The 17,657-nt window shown below is 40.2% G+C and overlaps 1 protein-coding gene across 2 annotated transcripts; it reads right to left on the bottom strand.

The window, feature by feature from the left end:
- Positions 1-205: 205 nt before the first annotated feature.
- LOC142960169 (cohesin subunit SA-2-like) lies at positions 206-17,376 on the bottom strand. 2 transcript variants are annotated; one of them, XM_076101840.1, is made up of 34 exons: positions 17,187-17,376; positions 14,804-14,922; positions 14,560-14,638; positions 13,993-14,151; positions 13,732-13,828; positions 13,566-13,642; positions 13,182-13,386; positions 12,916-13,067; positions 11,811-11,884; positions 11,467-11,590; positions 10,774-10,872; positions 10,532-10,611; positions 10,041-10,148; positions 9,565-9,673; positions 9,289-9,406; positions 8,998-9,101; positions 8,818-8,910; positions 8,643-8,732; positions 8,339-8,542; positions 8,164-8,234; positions 7,946-8,033; positions 7,254-7,334; positions 6,729-6,821; positions 6,441-6,618; positions 6,187-6,326; positions 5,989-6,090; positions 5,450-5,598; positions 5,202-5,330; positions 4,884-5,089; positions 4,361-4,595; positions 4,123-4,233; positions 3,850-3,976; positions 2,801-2,878; positions 206-2,250 (listed from the first exon to the last, which is right to left on the bottom strand). In XM_076101840.1, the coding sequence occupies exons 2-34, from the start codon at positions 14,845-14,847 to the stop codon at positions 2,227-2,229; spliced, it is 3,828 nt and encodes a 1,275-aa protein (XP_075957955.1). In that variant the 5' UTR covers positions 14,848-14,922; positions 17,187-17,376; the 3' UTR covers positions 206-2,226. The 2 variants fall into 2 exon arrangements, with proteins under 2 accessions (XP_075957955.1, XP_075957954.1); XM_076101839.1 differs by having other exon boundaries at positions 4,361-4,598; positions 17,187-17,375.
- Positions 17,377-17,657: the final 281 nt, after the last annotated feature.

The following is a 17,657-nucleotide window of genomic DNA, read 5'->3' as shown; positions in this document are numbered from 1 at the left end:
CAGAATTGCTAACCAAAATACTTGCGTTAGAGCTCAAGCAATGCTTTCCAAAAATCCGCACTGCACTAATGTGTCATCTTCATTTATTTGTACACACAATTTGGAAGTATGGATTCAAATCATCACTCAAACGCAGAGGATTTATCGGTTCGCGTTATATCTTAGGCATTAATACAAATATCAAAAGATGCAATGGGACACAGAGTAAAAACACAAATTTAATATACACATATATTTAAATATGTCTAAACATACAGATGTATGCACGTTTTCAGCAGTTCAATGCAAAACAGAAAAGATTCGAAAATGATAAGATACATTTACTGGCAATTCCAAGATGCATTTTTCTCATCTACCTAATATGAATAGTCAGTATGTATATGGTTATGTTCAATGCCACATGATCTGTTTCTCCACATTATAGTGAGATTTTGAAGAAATAAGGGATTTGTATTTAACTACAATTTGACTACACCATTTTCCATAAAATCTGAATCTGCCAACTAGGCCAACACACAGAGGTAAAGACATATCACAGCAATCCATTGAAAGACAAACAAAACAATGTACTATATGTGTATACTTGCAAATTAGTAGGTTAACTTGAAACAAGTTACATTCTACTTAACCTTTCCCTAAAATTTCAAGCAAACAAACTGCAAATATAAATCTGCAAATATATCACAGATTCACAATATATTACACATCTGTAATTGTATAATATACAATTCTGATTCTATGATAGTTGACAAAAGAATTCTAAAACTTTGTCATATCTCTATAACTCCTATACACACACACACACACACACACACACACACACAACAGTGGCTCATCAAATTGGCTTTTTGAAAAAATCCTCTGCACACTTGCCAAATGGAGAAAAAACAAACAATGCACACCTTTCACAACCATTTTAAAAATCCGTTCTTTTAAATATTGCAACAATGGCATGTCTTTGTTATGAGATATTATTAGATACTATACAGCGGAGAAAAATAGTCAAGATATAGGAGAGATTACATGTTTAAGATCGAGTCAAAATGTATCTATGACACTGTGAATGCTTCCAATATCAAAAAATAATTTTAGATGCAGCCATCAATTTGTCAAATTACTACATGTGAACAATGCATTACCTTTGCACCCATTTGTTAAAGAGAGATCAAAAGAAAAATACAAACAGCTGGCCATATCTATACCAACATAATCATTTTCATTAAAAAGGATTATTTCAGCATCTATGTGAAATAACAGGATTAGAAACCATTCATTTACATTTGATTGTCATTACAAAATATCTATAAATCAAAGTAATCTATAAGGTATAAAAGCAGAACACATACATTTCTAAAAAATACCATCACAAAGAAATCTGAGAATGTCTTATATCATTCCTGGCAAGGCCTTTGAACAGTATGAGACGCCAGTGCACATTATACTTTACTGCGTACATGTTTTGATATATGGCTACATGCCATGCCAAAGTCTACAGTTTAAAAGTACAGGCGGAACACAAAATCACTGACACCGTTACAATGTATCGCAGTCCAATTCAATAGCCCTGCAATAAATGCTGTGTTTATAAAGCTTATGATGTTCAATTTATGTTTAGATTGCGTCAGAGAGGCATTGATTGGAGCCTGTGATCATTTCTAAAAATATGGCTGTAAAATGACAATAGACTTGAATTAATACCTCTGCAACAAAGTGCAGTATCATTATAATATTCTACAACAACTCAACGCTACAAGCATCACAAAGGTAGTATTATTTTGCAGGGTTATTACATTTCTATCAGCTGGTGCTCATGAAATCGTGTTCACCACTCCTGTATATTATGTATTTACATCAGACAATTTTTGTCTACTGAATGAAAAAAGATTAAAGGTGTATATGTTATTAATTTGAATTTGAGTCTGTTATTGTCCCCTCACCATGCACGTGCCACATAATGTGTGTACTGCTTCACCTTAGTGAGATAAGCTAACATCAAAAACATAAACATTTCTGCTGCAGTGTAACAAAAGTCCTGTGTGTGAAAATATCAGAATGAAATTCAAATTCAAGCTCTCGCTCTAAGTTTTAACAAAGTGTTAAAGAGGCAAACATTGGTGTCTCACAAATCATTTAGAGCAGTCCACTTCCGCTCCATTCGGATTTTCACAGTCATCCATCTCATCTTCCAAGGATTTTGGTAACATATTTTCCTTGATGCGATTTCTTTTAGAACATTGAAACATTGAGAACCTGAAGACACACAAAAAACGTTGTTCAGAAATCCACAATCTTATAAATAGGAAAACAATGTTCTGGCACAATTTATAGTATAGAAATATATCTTTTCAAGACACATTATTGTTTGGACAATCATAAGTTAATATCAACTGTGTTGTCATTTTGTAATTATGGGATTATATAGGATTGAGAAAGAACAGTTTATACAGTTTTATAGACATTTTGATGGAAGTTTGAATCCACTGTAAATGCTGTAAATATGATCTACTGCTGGCGTCCTCTATGTTGGAGAAAGCTACAAATGTTTCATAGCCAGATAAAAGCATTGCTGAAAACAAACAGCAGGTGAGTATTTGATACTCCAACTTGTAATACCCGATTGTATGGATAACACATTGTATTCATTATTATCTTTAAATAATGAGTCATGATCATAAAAAGTTACCTCAAGAAAACAGGCCTACAAATCATGAGCAAGCATGACCACTCACATTTACCTGTTACATTAAAAAAAAAAGAAGCAGATGAGTAAGAGACACTGTAAGAAGTTAATAATCCTTACCGAATCATCCATGATGGAAGACGGATCGAAGTAGTCCGGCTTTAGTTCAGTTCTTTCTCTGCGATTCTTTGATGCTGGCTGAAAAATAACAACTCAGTCACAACAATGCTGCACAAAATGAAATGCAAATAAGACACCAAAAGGCTTTTTGATCTTTATAGTCTGAAAAAAAACATGTAGAAAAAAAAAAAGATCCGACATCAACTGTGGCAATCAAATCTGGCAATTGTGCGGTTGTGCAAATTGTAATATTCGGCACCACAGGGAAGCAACAACACTTTTTTCTATTTGGGAGAAAATTGCTCAGAAAGTTTGCTCCCAATAAAGCATGACTGGGTTATACAGACAGTTAAAATGTGGTTGACGAGCTTGTATTATTTACTGTAAATATTTGCCCATGAACCGCCTTCAGGCACTTTCTCTATTTGTGGTCGCAGAAATGCACATTAACAGTGGCTATAGCGTGGCTATAAATGGCTATAATCAACCATATATCAGGTGAAAATGTGGAAACACTGTGACAATCTGAAATGGGTCGCTCGTAGTGATTAACGAATCATCACCTGAATCTGCAGCTCCTCTCGGCTTAACAGAGCTTTACAGCGAGTTTCGGCACACTGTTTAGCTGTCCGGCCCACAAGGTTGCTGTTTTGTTTCACTTTCACGGCTCTCATAAAATTGTTTTCAGCCGCAGCAAGCAGCTGTTTTAAGAGAATATTTTTCTAAAAACAAACCGTACACTAGCTGGTCACCACCATACACAGTTAGTGACTAGCTGCTGAACAAAGTGGAGCATTTAGCAGCTGAACAGTCAGATGTTTCACTCAGGAGTCGGTAGAGACCACAAACGGTGCTAAAATCACAGTGAATATTGGACTTTCACCGTGTGGACACATACACGACGGCTGTATGTGTAAATAAGCAGCTGTTTGCCAAGTTCGCTATATCAAAAATTTAAAACTTAAAAGTTGAAGATATGTCAGTGATGTGTTCACGTCATGTTTCTTCTGGCCCTAATTAGCATCAAAATGATTGCAGTGTTAAATTACCAAATCGATGTCCATTGTGTCAAAATCCATGCCCTCATTGATGTCCTCCAAGCGGTCCTCTGATGACATCATCACGTCCTCCACTATTGGCTCCTCGTCATCCTCCATGAGTCCTGAGCCTCGACGACTGAGGAGTACACATAGACACTTGTTATGAGGCTGCGCTGTTTCACATACTGTGGATGTTATTCTAAAAAAAAACAGTTACATTTACCAGGTTTCCTTCACAATTCAAACCTATTTACTGTACTCTGAAGAGGAGTGGCCCCTTACATTGCTTGCTGCATGTGGTTCTTCATCTTGGCGTAGTGCATGCTAACTCGCTCTTGCTGCTGACGGGCCTCTGCTTGTTGTCTCTGTGTCAACATCCAAGTAACCTGGGTACTGTGGGTACAGGGTTCAGTATTCAACAAGACTTCATTATTCCCGTAGTATAACAACAGCAGCACAAGAAGCTGTAAACAGCAGCAACATCAAATATTCATAAGGGTTGGGAGAAAGGTGTCTGTACTTGTAATCAAGGGCAGCCTGGTGGTGATGCTGCGGCTGCTGGAGGGGTACCGGCTGATGGGGATGCTGCTCTGCTGGCATGGCGAATGCGGCAGTGTAGCTGTCCTCTGGCCTCATCTTCTTTGGATCCCTCAGTACAGTAGAGGTGAGGTGGGGCGAATGCAGCATTACCGGCGTCTGCACGCTCTGCTCACGGTTCATCCAAACTGCATCACTGCTGCTGCAGCTGTTCTCTTCTGCTATGGAAGAGAAATTAAGAAATTATTAAAGAAATTCTTTTAAAAAAGAAATTATAAAATGACAGAACTTGTATTTTTTTAGAGGTTCCTAGGTGGATCAATGTTGCCTACTGACTGACACACATTGTTCCCAAAAAATCTGTATTTCCAACGGGTAATACAATTATTAAAAGGAGGCACAGGAAAACAATCAAACAAACAAGTACGTTTAGTGCAGATTATCTCATGTTGCATGTCAATTCACAAAAAACACAAAATAAATCTACCAAAGTAAAATTTGCTCACCTTCGGGCAATTTCCTTTTGTTAGCAGTGGCTGGCTTGGATTTCTTACTCCGGGTGGACCCTCGACTGCTGATCCCACTAATAACAGACACGGTGTCATCGTCCCCGCCCACCTGCAAGGAGTTCCTGTATGAGATGAGGGGCAGCCAGCAGTCCTCTCGCTGCAGGGCCATCTGAACCGTCATGAATCGCTCCAGGTACACGTGACTGTCGAAGTGTCGGAATACAACTGTCAGAGTTAGGATCTTCAGAGTTCCTCTTCAGCTGCATGCTCAACATAGACATACATCATGGCACAAGTGTTGCAGCTCAAACTTACACTGTTCTCTTGTCCTGACGAATTAGTTTGCTGGAGAACTCGCTCAGGACATCCAAAAAGGCTAGATTGAGAGGTGGACTGCCCTGTCCTTGGGGACTAGGCTCCTTAAAAGCAAACTCAATCCCATCCCTAAAATACAGAGGGAGATAATGATTTGCCAGGCCCATGAAAACACAGACGTCACTGTAAGAGCTGAGTTGCATGCAAAGCTGTAAACTACAAGGTGCTGGCTCAGGACTGTTACTTACTTATGTAACATGGCAATAGCCTCCCTGTTCTTCATCTGATCCAAGCCAAAAGTCAACGAGAAGCGTCGGGCTAGCTCTTTTATGCCACAGAAGGCTGACGTCGAGCGGTCGACATTAAAGCCAAGTTCAGACAACATCTCATTGAACAACTACAAAAGAAAAAAACAAAAATAGACTTTTTCCACATTTGGTTTCAGGTGGTTTCACAGACTGAGATGTCTGAATCCTAAACTCAAGGCATGTGTGATCTGCCATAACTTAAGCCAGATGTATCCCAATTCCTTTTATTTATTTTTCATTCTAAACAAGTTTAATAAAGACCACCATTTTACTGTTTCCGTAGCACACTGGAGCAAGCTTGTGCAAAAGTGATGCCTCATATGTTAACATGAAAGTCAGTAAATGTTTTAGATTTTGTTTACAATATTATGGGAGATTTGCTGGCATCTACTTATATATATTTTTTTAAATGAAACAAGGCCACTACTCATTTTTTTTTTTACAAATGATCTAGTCTCCAACCGGGCAAAGAATCTTACCATTTGCAGGCTCAAGACGAGCGTCTTTGCACACTGAACTTTGTTGATTTGTCTTGTTTTACTCAACGTTTCCTTGATGATATCTCCATAGTCATTGTAAAACTAAGAAGAAAGAGAGGGAATACTGGCATTAAGAGGAGCAGGGTAGGAGGAATTCATTTTAAGTGATTTAAAAAAAAAAAAGGGGTGTAAACATACCCTCATATACTGTTTGAATATATCTGCTCCGGTGTGTATTTCCACCACATTGTAAATGATTAATTTGCAATAGGCAGCTAAAAGGTTTCTTCGCTTGTGCAGAGCCTCAATTTTACTGGCTTCATCATCTTGCTGTCCATCTAGAAAATACAAAAGAATACAAATGAAAAATAAAAAAAATCATTAGAAGTCCATGCCCCCTTACTTTTCAAATGTTAGTGCGGTTGATTGACACAACGGGGACTGACTCTGACCTGTGCTGTTGTTATCGTCATCATCCTGATCAATGAACACTTGATCCAGAATGAAGTTGAGCAGCTCGGCCTGCAAAGAAGAGTCTGGTGTATAGACCAGAGGCTCCAGTTGTTCCCGGCCTGAAGACATAATTTGGTGACTGAAGATCAATAGCAGATCACATAGTATGGTGAAGGCCTGGAATAAACACAACACTTCAGCATTTATGAACATTGTCAGTGGCACTGAAGAATGGCCATGTAAAAACGTCAGCAATAAAAAGAAGCGTCGCATCAGCATAACCCCACCTGTTCTTTAACGGCGTTGTTGATGCTGTTTAAGTAACGCTGACACATCAAGCAGAAAGCTCTCATTTGCTTTCTCAAGGTCACCATGTCACCCTAAAAGGAGCCAATGATCAGTTAGACATTCCCACAGGTGAATACAATACAAGCCAAGTATTGATAGATCTATGTGAATTAAAAAAATAATAATAATAAAGTATATCAGTATCATAGTTTAGACCAGCTACACTTGATGGAAACTGGTGCGCAGGTTTAATACTTACTGAAACATTTAGCTGTCAATTAGTGCCAAAATCAGTCTTTGAGAATAAAAATAGCTTTCTTTATACATTTTGTAAGAATGACGTGAAGACGTGTAAAGGTACTTTTAAACTCAATGTACCTGGCTAATGGCTATCAGCTGTCATTTGACAAATGTATGCTTAGAAATGTGTTGTTTCTTTAACCGATATCCTTTTTACACCGTTCCTTGGACACTTATTTTGCCAAGAATACCAATAAATGTGTCATAGACCGATATTTAAATACCTTTAATGAACTGCCACCTGAAACCTTCGCTAGATGCCACAGGATGATGTAATGTGTGCACTGCATTGCGTGAATCACAATCTGTGGGAAAGGAGACAAGCAGATCAGATGAGCCGTACTATTCCACACCAGACCGTGCGAAGCCGCATCCTCACAGCACGGACGTGTGTGGATTTTAGAAATAGTCGATGTTCCGTGGTGGGGAGAGATGAACTTATTTAGACTTGAGTCGGACTTTTGATCGAATGATTCTAAATACAGCAATGCATTGCTCCATGTAATTATCTCTCCTTTCTACTCTAATACTTTCCATGTCTGCACTTTTTGTCATGTGATCCCCTACTCTGATTACAGAAGCCAAGCTACTTGTTGACATGATGTTTAAGAAAACCAGCGTACTTGAGAAAGGCGACTGTAACCTGGATATTTAAAGGTGAATACGACATCGGGAGCATTTTTATTACACTCTCTGCAGCTCTCAACATTGCGACGCCTGAGCCGGTGGGACGTAGCCTACGGTGCTAACAGCACTAACAGTACAAACTACCGCAAACGTGCTGACAAAGCCAACAGTGTTTACCCGAAGGGGAACCGGAGGGCGGGTTGCTACGCTTCCGCGACAATACTGGTTATTGTTGCTTTAGCATTTGTGGAGAAGTTACTTACGAAGTTAGAGAAGACTCCGCTGTTACCTGTTCGGGCATGTCCCCGTTCTGCAGACCTGTGTTAAGTAGCCTGTAGTTGCTGGTGAAGAGATCCCACTTAGAGAGGTCATGTGCACTGGAAGCAAAAAGAATGCAAATGATAAATAATACATAATAACATAAATGTATTCAAAATTCAACTTTAATGCTAGAAATGCTATTACTCTCTCTGAACAAATAACAAGCCAACACGTGAACTGCTTTACTTGTGGAAAGCGCTGATCTTCTTGAGTGTGGATAGAACCTGGTAGGCATCGTCTTCATCGGGTTCTTCACCCTGACAAACAAGAGATCAGACCTGTGAAACCCTGGATATGCACCCTCGCCTCTCCAACTGTTTTCAAACATTCCACTCAAAGAAAAAAATCCTGCGGCACCCACCTCTTGCAGGAAGTCCTCCAGGAGTCTGTCGAACTTGTCTACAAGCTCGTCGAGAAGCTGAGAGCGAGCGATGTCCACGCGGTTGAATATGGTGAACTCCTCGTTGCAGAGAGAGTGGTAGGTGGTAGAGCAGGCCTCCAGGACCTCGGTGTCTGTGTGCTTGTCCTGGACCGCCCACATTTGCCGCAACAAGGCATCCAAATGCTTAATGGGAACATGAAAGCACAAAACAGTGTTTAACTGACACTGCATGCCATTTACAAGTTGCATAATCAAGAACTAATTTAAAAATAAATTGACAAACCTTTTCTAACCGGCCAGTTGTGTAGATGTCAAGATCAAAGTACTTTGGTATTTGTAGCAAATTCATCACCTTATCAATATCAACGCAGTACTGTGAGGAAAAAAGGAGAACGCCTTTTAGGTTGAATGGTCACGAATCAAACCCGTTGACTGTCGTGCAAAACACAGGTAATCACCTTTGACAATAACAGAGGCAATGCAACGGCAAACATCTCTGTGATCCGTGTCCGATCATCCAGCTGTGTTTTCTTCTCCTTTGCAGTCAGGACCTTTTCCATGCACAAAAACCCAACAATAACACAAAATCATTCAAACAACAAGGCTCATCTATGCGAGCATGGCGAGCAGACACTCACCCTTCTTCCTGTGCCTCGGCCTACTGGAGGGTGGCATTCACAAGCCTGCCGGATGGCACAGAGCATTATCTCAACCAGAGCCGTCTCCTGGCGATCAGTCAGAGCTAAAGATTGCAGACGCAGACATTTACTGACAATGTAATCAAAAAAAAAAAGCACCAAGAAAAGAAAAGACAAAAAAAAAAAAAAGAGTGGAAAGAAATAAAACAATGTCTTTTCAGAAAGATTCCCTTTCCTCATACTGGAGCTGAGGATGTGAGCCAGTAATTGTCTTAAAGGGCGGATCTTTACCTTCCTCTCCTGGCATGGGCTCATCCAGCAGCAGGCTGATCATAGTCTCCCAGTCCTTCAGCAGCTCTGACCCACACTCCCACAAGCTGTCCACCAAGTAGGCCCCATGTTCATGGAGCTGTTAAACATCAAATGGTTAAATGTTTATTGGAACAAATTCAAACCGACTGAAACAAGGTCGATTTCTTGCAAAACTAGATCAACAGATTTGTTGAGATGGACATTGTTATTACAGTGAGGTTAACATCCAGAAGTAAGAGACAAAGGCCCGGTTACCTCGCTCTCCAAGAAGAAGAAGACAGTGGTCTTGATGAGACTGCCATTGAGGCTCTGCCGGCCCCTCCTGGGTAACCCCTCCTCCTCGGGACCCCGATGGCTGAAGAGCCTTCAATCGGCACAATATCAAAAGCTGTTCAAAATGTCTGGTAAAGGCAGGTGGAAGAAGCAACTGCTCCGCCTGCAGTCCCTTTGGAGAAGCTACATGGTGGGGCTAACATGGCGTGTCACACATTAACAGACTTTGTGATTTCACAGGATTTCCCCGTTAAAGTAGCTGTTTTCAAGTTATACATGTACATTCCACGTGTATTTTTCAATATTATTTCTATACGGATATATTGTTTATATGCTCTGGTTGTTTGATGGATTCAACATAACATTATTATAACACATTATTGTTTCTACGACAATATATCAGAATATACAGTTCAGTTGTTTTACAATAGTTTCAAAAGACACATCAAAACACTTACTTCTTAAACAGAAATTCTCCTGCTGAAACCGCGATGGGTCGATGTGCCGAGTAAACCAGATGATACACACTCTCACAGTCCTCCGCTGTCAGGATCTCATCGCTACACCTGTCGGACGAAATGCATACATTCAGAGTCAAAGATGAACATTTAGATATTTACTTAGAGGCAAATGTGTGAAATACTTTGTTTAATTAAACATTCTCACAGAAGCTTTTAGGATAAGTGAGCACATGTGAATATTGAATCTAACAAAATATGGTCATATTCTCCCCATTTAAGACTGAGTAACCTCAGCTATGAACAGAAATGATGAGCAGTAATGGATGAGGGTAATGTCTCTAATTTGGGCAAAAACACTGTATAAAGAAATCCCAATGTGATTGTTTATTTATCAAGTTGACTTTAATGAGTATTACGTCTTTATAGTCTCATGATACGACTTCATAAAACGAGAACAATCCCATTCAAGAGGAGGGAAGGTTACTCACTGCAAGACAAGCGTCAGAAGTTTAATGGCTTGAACTGCAACATCATATTCCTTGTCCAGCGTCATCGACACAATGCGGTCCTGTCAACGAGAGCAGGTTTATGTTCCAGAACATTAGCCGTCACGTCACGCACGATGACGTTATTACACTTTAGTTATCGGCATGTGAAGACGCACCGGGGAAAAGTCTGTAAATCTCCAACACATTTCAATGACGCTGAAGTTATGCGACTGCCGGCTTACCTTGAAGCGACTCGTGAAGAGCTCCAGCCGTGCGCCAAGCTCTCTGCTGTAGAACAGGCCCTGCAGGGCGCTCAGACACTTCAGTCGCACCTCACCTTGCTGGAGTCACAGTAGAAATACATGAAATATGCACCACATTTGAAATCAGGCGTTACTTTGTCTTTAACCCAAAGCTGTTTATTATTATTATGCACCCCTCTAGACAAAATATAATGATCTACGTCAAGAATAAATTGATCAGATTTTGATTCAAAGATGATATGGACTCCATAACATTTAGTTCTCCAATACTCATAGGTTCTGCTGGTCTTATGCTGATGGATGCACTTCTTCATGACTTAGATCGTTAAAACATCATATGTCATAATCGTACCCTAAAACAACAACTCAGCACTGAATAGTGGAAATGAAAGACAAAACAGGAACCTTTTGTGACGTTACTATCCTGTTAAATGGAAAAACAACACTACAAGTCGCTGCTTTTCACACTAAAAGACTTCCGGCAAAGATGACTACATCTGGCTTGTGTTGTGAAATAACTGCAGAAACGCTTGATTCATTGGTTAGTTTGATTTACACCGAGGTTAGAAGTTGGTCTAAATTTGGACAATGTATTTCATTTCATCAGCTTTTTTTAAATTGAAGGTTAATTTTGTAGTTTGTACAAAAAACAGTGTCCGTCTGTTAGCTCACCTTGTCATGCATTGTCCAGCCAACATACTTCAGGTAACTGTCATTGAGGAAGGCGTCACTGTACAACTTCATCCACACTCCAATCTCCTCAATACAAATAGCTCGGATTTCAGCAATGGCATCACTGGCAAAAAAACAACAAAAATAATTGATTCAATTTAGTCATTAACATAACACAACATGGCTTTGTGTAAACACAACTGTTCAGATTAAACTAAAATCATACGGACTCAAATAGGTGTCGACATTATTTTCTCACTAGAGGGCGCCAGAAAGCCAGCAGTGAACATTGAAAGGTTTCTGCTGGAAATCTCAGTCAGCAAGTCCATCAAGGATTCACGTACCGATATCTGTGAACAAACACTCCTTTGAAGATTGCATTCATCATGTTTTCAATTTCATCTTGATTTTCTTGAAGCTGAAAGATAGACAGAAAGTGATACTTATTAAATTATTTGCATGAAAACAAACAAAACAAAAAGACCCTCGTTCAAACACTCAACACAAAAACAGATAGGAATGACATTCAAGAGGTTTTGCCGGAGGAGCTCTGTTAGAAGTCCTTTAAGCTACGATAAAGGGCACGCTTGGCATTACAGTAGATTTTTTTCTATTTTCAACAAATTTGTTCTGCTGTCAGAAATCAGCAACGTCAGCAATATCGTATTAAAGGAACCTAAACAATTAGAAAATATTAAAAGCATAGCTGCTTTAACATTACTTTAAACACCGATAATTACAGAGATATTCAGACGGGATGATATCATGGCAACAACTAGTGAAAGATATAAATATATAAAATATATTTTATTTCAGCTAAAGCTGGAGTGCAGGACTTTTAAATATGAATGAACTTCCCCTAGATCCAAGCCTCTGCCTCCCTTGGTGACTAAAGTTTGGTGCTGTAGGTTTAAGTGTAATATTTAAAGTCCAAATTGATTCAGATCAAAGCTTTATGATTTCAGGTCGAATGTGACATTATTTTGACAGCTCTAGACTACTTGGCAATTTTTGTTCAAACTGAAGAGAAAATTCTAAATACACTAAAATTGGCAAACGCCACAATTTCTCTTAAATCATTCGTACATTCCACATAAGATATTAATCTATTTGTACAAGTGGTTCTTGCATAAGACCCACAATAAACGTAGATTACACTCTTGACTTATTGTCATGTAGCATCTAACCAGATATTGCAAAGTGCTTATAAACAGGTATAAAGGTAAATGAAGTTAGAGAATTAATAATAAACACATGAACAAAATGTACTCTGTGAATGAATGCAGCTATGATGTCATTCATTTAACTATGAATATGAATCGATATAAGTTTACAGTTAATTACAGTTCCTCCTCTGCATAGAGGTTGGTTTACAGCGTATTAACACTCGTCGTCTTCTTGCTTCTTCACAGTATATTTCGTGATGAGACAACTTTTCTTTCTTCTCACCTCTTTGCGCTTCTGTAACAGGAGCTCCAGCCGATCGTTGGCCCTTTTTGCAACAACCTTGTTCCTCTCCGCCTCGTACTGTCTCTGCGTGTTGTCCATATTGATGCTCAGGTTGAGAGCGACGTTCACCAAGGCCGTCATCAACTTCATGGCTTCGGAGAACAACAAAATTCAGAAAACACGCCTGAAGGAACAACAGCTTCCGCACAGTGACGGCGTGAGCATGCATGGAGCAGAAGTGCCGAAACGTGCACATTAAAACGGACCTGCTAGTGTGCTTGTGTGTCTGAACGCCCGGACCTGTGAGTCAGACAGGCCGGTGAGCAGTGAGATGACCGTGTCCATCATATACTCGTCGTAGATGATGCTGTACTGACACTGACGAACCAGAACCGCGATGAAGTCGGAGAAGCTGATCCTGAATTTCTTCCACTGTGGTCCTGACATAGTAAAGGGATAGTCACCGCTGTCCTGTTAGATGACATCAGAGAGAGGGTAAGAGTCAGGGGGGGATCATATCTGTTTCATACTGTTAATGCTAATGTCTGCCACATGCTGTTATCTGACAACGGCACAGATTTATGGTTTGATTATTCTCTCGTTTAAAAATGAAGTTAAGTAACTGAATGTAAAAACACAGCCTGCATCACCTCATCAAACTCCTCTGTCATTTTTCGGATGATTTCGGAGTTCTGCATGTGTCTGAACATCTCTCCACTCACAGCACCTGTGTGAAGAATCACACAATGGCTGTCAAGTTCAGCATTTTCATTTGCTTTCAGGCACCTGACCACACAGATCATGTCAGGCACTCACCTTTACAGCCAGAGCACTGGATGAAGAAGTTGATCAAGTCCAGGAGAGCATGGTCCCGGTCCTGTTTGTATGCCTCGATCCAGTCATCGACAACAGACTAGAAAGAAAGCATCCAACTTTCAAAAAAGATCTAAAAATATCGCCATATGTAATCAAAATGAAATGGAAACCACAGCGACAACACCAGTCAAAATATTTTCACAACAAAACAAAGAGAAGATAACACAACATAATCTCTCCACCACAGCAGTGTGCACCCACCTGTGTGACGCTCTTCCCCATTTTAACCACCTCGAACAGGGTCACGTTCTCCATCCCGTTCTCCTGATAATGGCCGTTCACCCTGCCAACACCGGGGGCCCTTCCTGCTCCCCCACCTTTGGCCTTGTCTCCAAGCGCCTTCTTCCCTTTCTTGGCTGCCTGTAGGGGAGAAAGATGTTGAATGGAAAATGAAAGTGTGTTATTGTGTTTGAGTATCATAACTCTGGGAACAGTGCGCACGCATTAAACGCGTGTGTAGACTGAACAGCTTATCGGGTTACTGGGAATCAAAAAGCTGTCACGGTGTGGGACTAACTCACATTACAGGCATTTCATCTAGACAGTGATGTGGCAGTGACTCATTTTCTGATCAAACCCAGCTGCTGCGTAACGTCACGCTGTTTCTACTCTGTTTTAGTCCTGTGATGTACCACTGGGAACCAGTCTGGAGTGTTTCATTGCCTTCCACCCAATGCCTGTTGTGATCGGCTCAAGCCTCCCTGTCACCCTGATTACACATGGACAGAGATGGAAAATCAATAAATGTCAAAGGTTTGCAAAACATACCATGCCCTTTCCTGTCTTTGCATTTTTGCCATCAGGATCCTCAAGGTCAGTATCAGACGACAAGTGAGATTCTGCCTCTCTGTGCACAACAGATGAAGTCATTACGAACACGAAACACACTTCAACAATAACATTTCAGTTCCTAGAGATAACATGACAGTGTACATGCATGCATGCAATAAAAACAAAGACAAAAGAAAGACACGTGAGATTTGACAATACACGTCAGTGATGCTGCGCTTACTGAGTAAATTGAAACTCTGTGTGCAAATCCTGCGCTGCTATCATTTCTTTAACATTTTCTGGTTCTGCTGAAGTGGGTGCGTCTACTGCTCTGGACCCCAAGCAACAAGGTATCTGCACCTGGAAAATAAGACAAATGAGAAGAGTTTGTTGATGAATGAGGACATTGACACTGGCTGCAAGAGACTCACTAACGAATCACAGTGTATTTTACAAAGACCACATGTAATACTAAAGACCGGGGATGAAGAGAACATGTTTGTTTCTCTTGTCAGAAAGACAAAAGGCCCTAAGATGCTCCAGCCTGGCAGTGCACCACTCAAACACCTCGGTGACACGAAACAGCAGTGTAAATGTAATCTAAGTGACTGATTTTACTCCATTCTTTCAGTAGATTTTGAAATTGTGCTCATCTACTCGCTGCTTTTTTCCAAACAAAAAAGCAATCTGGAGACTTCACCCTGGGGTCTGAGAAAAAATCTCAGTTATTTATTCCTATTCATTCATTCTATGTTGCATTATTACCTGGTGCTGAGCAAATTAAATCAATTAGTTAATGAACATTATGATGATTGGTGTAACTCTTTCCAGCCATTCATCCAATGTGTGGTAGTTAATACATTACATACATGAGGATTATATGCATGTTCAATATTTCATGCATGTTTTACTTAGTTTAATATAATTGTTAATTACTGTCTGTCTGGGTCTATTGACTGCTCACATTCTGTACAACCTGCACAGCATTTTTTAATGAAGCACAATTATATATGAGGACTGAGTACAATGTGTGGGAGTATTTGCAGCTGAGCAGTGAAATTGTATTTAATGACTATATCAAAATCATGCCTTTTTCTTTCCTTGTCTTGATAAGTGAAATGCTACGTAAGGGACAGGGGATATTCAAATGGTGATTGTGTGTAGTGTTTAACTTGGTAGCCACACTGACAGGCAGGTAATGTGTCTTATTCCTCCCCTGCTGTTAGAACCTTTATTCACCTCTTGACTCAACGTTGAATAGAAAATTCTACTGAGCTAGAAAGGTAGCCGGTATTCTAAACGGCAAAATTGAAAATTTGCCAAGAACCAACGGCAAATGTACAACTGTGTGTTCCTGCTGACTCACATGAGCGAATGACAGTATGCAAGCTGCAGACAAGATGAAGAACTTTCTGGGCCCACCACAGTATTATTTACAACCACAACACAAGCACGGATGCATGTGTGTGTGGTCGTCCAAGTTGGGAGAATGTGATAGGTGTTCAAGTTGTACCCTGCACTTGTCATGCAGGCTTGGGCCTGGAAAACATGTGCAACCTCTTGCCGTTTGGTTTAACTATTGTTCTGCGCTGACTGAAAATGTCCATGATTGTCTGTATTTAAGAGGAAACCCCAGCACACACTTTTGTAGGGGCCATGGGGAAATAACTTAGTTATTTTGTGAACCAGATATAATTATTTCTGTAAGTTTATGTCATTCATCAGGACAAATAACATAAGATACGCAGCTTCCGGTGCTTCTCAACTCATCAACTTAACATTACAGCAGATGTTGTCAGAGAAGGGAGATATGTGGGGGCGTGTCTACCCTTCCATTCAAGTGTAATGAACGTAAACATGACATGGTTTTACTTGATCTGAAAACATGAGGGGTCTGATTTAGGACTCCACGAATGGAAATGCGTACTTGGCTTGAGCCCCTAAATTGAACCTTCGTTACTTTCTTGGACAAGTGATGCAACAGTCTCATAAGTGTTTGTACCGATCGTTGTGATAGTTGACTCTAATGTGACTTTGAATGCGTTATAAAGCAAGTTGACCCCAAAACAATTCTGACACGCGCAGTTGTTTTACTTCCGAAATACAAACGCAACTACAGATGTTTCCTAAGCTGCTGATTCCTATCCACTCATCGCTTCCTGACGTGCCCTGTCTTTGCTACGACGGCAAAGCAGCTCTCTGGCTAACGCAGCTAGCTAACCTTACTGACGTTAGCTGATGTTAGCCGATACGTTATCTAGTTAGCTACCTTTAGACCCGCTCCTTGGCCTCTTCATTCGTATCGAACAACTCATTGTAGGATTGGGATTCACTTTAGGAGATTTGATACATTTCAGCATCAGATTAGCGTTAGCTTTGCTAGCATTACCGTTAGCTGTAGCAGGCTAACGGGACCACTACTTGACACCAGCCAGAATGCTACCTCATCATTATTAACCACGCTATTTGTAATTTATTCTGATAAAGTTGTATTTCTACGTTATTGACACCTAATAACACGGATGTCGAGTGCCTGGTCAGCTAGCCTCTAAAGCAGCATCAATGACAAGCTCCCTGGATGCCAACGTTAGCTATCCGCCATTTTACAACTTCACGTTACTTACCTTGTTTTAAATCAAAGACGGACTGAAACCAAATAATCCAAACGTTGCGGACTTTGCAAAGAGGGCGCTGTCGTTATTTTCCTGCACAAACTGTCATTTTCCAAAACTCATAAATAAAAGTTTTATTTGCTAGCTTACGTTAGGAAGCTCCTTGGTGGCTAACATAGCAAGGTACAGTTTGTATTTTCCTAGTTGTGCATGTCGCACACGCACCACCTGTCGGTGGCTCCGTGAACTGCAGGTAAGAGGGGCCACATCGTGGCAGAGCTTCTGACTTTTCACAGCTCCACGAGCTCATTGTCTCAAAATATCCACTTCAAGCAGCAACATACAAGTCTGAAATTAATCTGCATGACTCCACGATTACAAATGTATCGCGAATGTATTTGTGTATTGCATTAACAAATGTATAAACATGTTAAATTCCTCAGGAAATTAAATAATGAGGTGCTTAACCTTGAGTTGTGTGAC

Source organism: Anarhichas minor, unplaced genomic scaffold, assembly GCF_050575085.1.
Source record: "Anarhichas minor isolate MPS153535 unplaced genomic scaffold, ASM5057508v1 ptg000027l, whole genome shotgun sequence".
NCBI lineage: Eukaryota > Metazoa > Chordata > Actinopteri > Perciformes > Anarhichadidae > Anarhichas > Anarhichas minor.
This window is presented reverse-complemented; position numbering and strand designations above follow the sequence as displayed.

Coding starts and splice junctions, on each gene's coding strand:
- LOC142960169 (XM_076101839.1), bottom strand. CDS start 14,847: ATGATAGCAGCGCAGGATTTGCACACAGAGTTTCAATTTACTCA. Junction 8,733..8,817: donor TGCCTCTGTTATTGTCAAAG/GTGATTACCTGT, acceptor TTTTCCTCACAG/TACTGCGTTGATATTGATAA. Junction 4,234..4,360: donor CAGGCTGCCCTTGATTACAA/GTACAGACACCT, acceptor CTGTACCCACAG/TACCCAGGTTACTTGGATGT.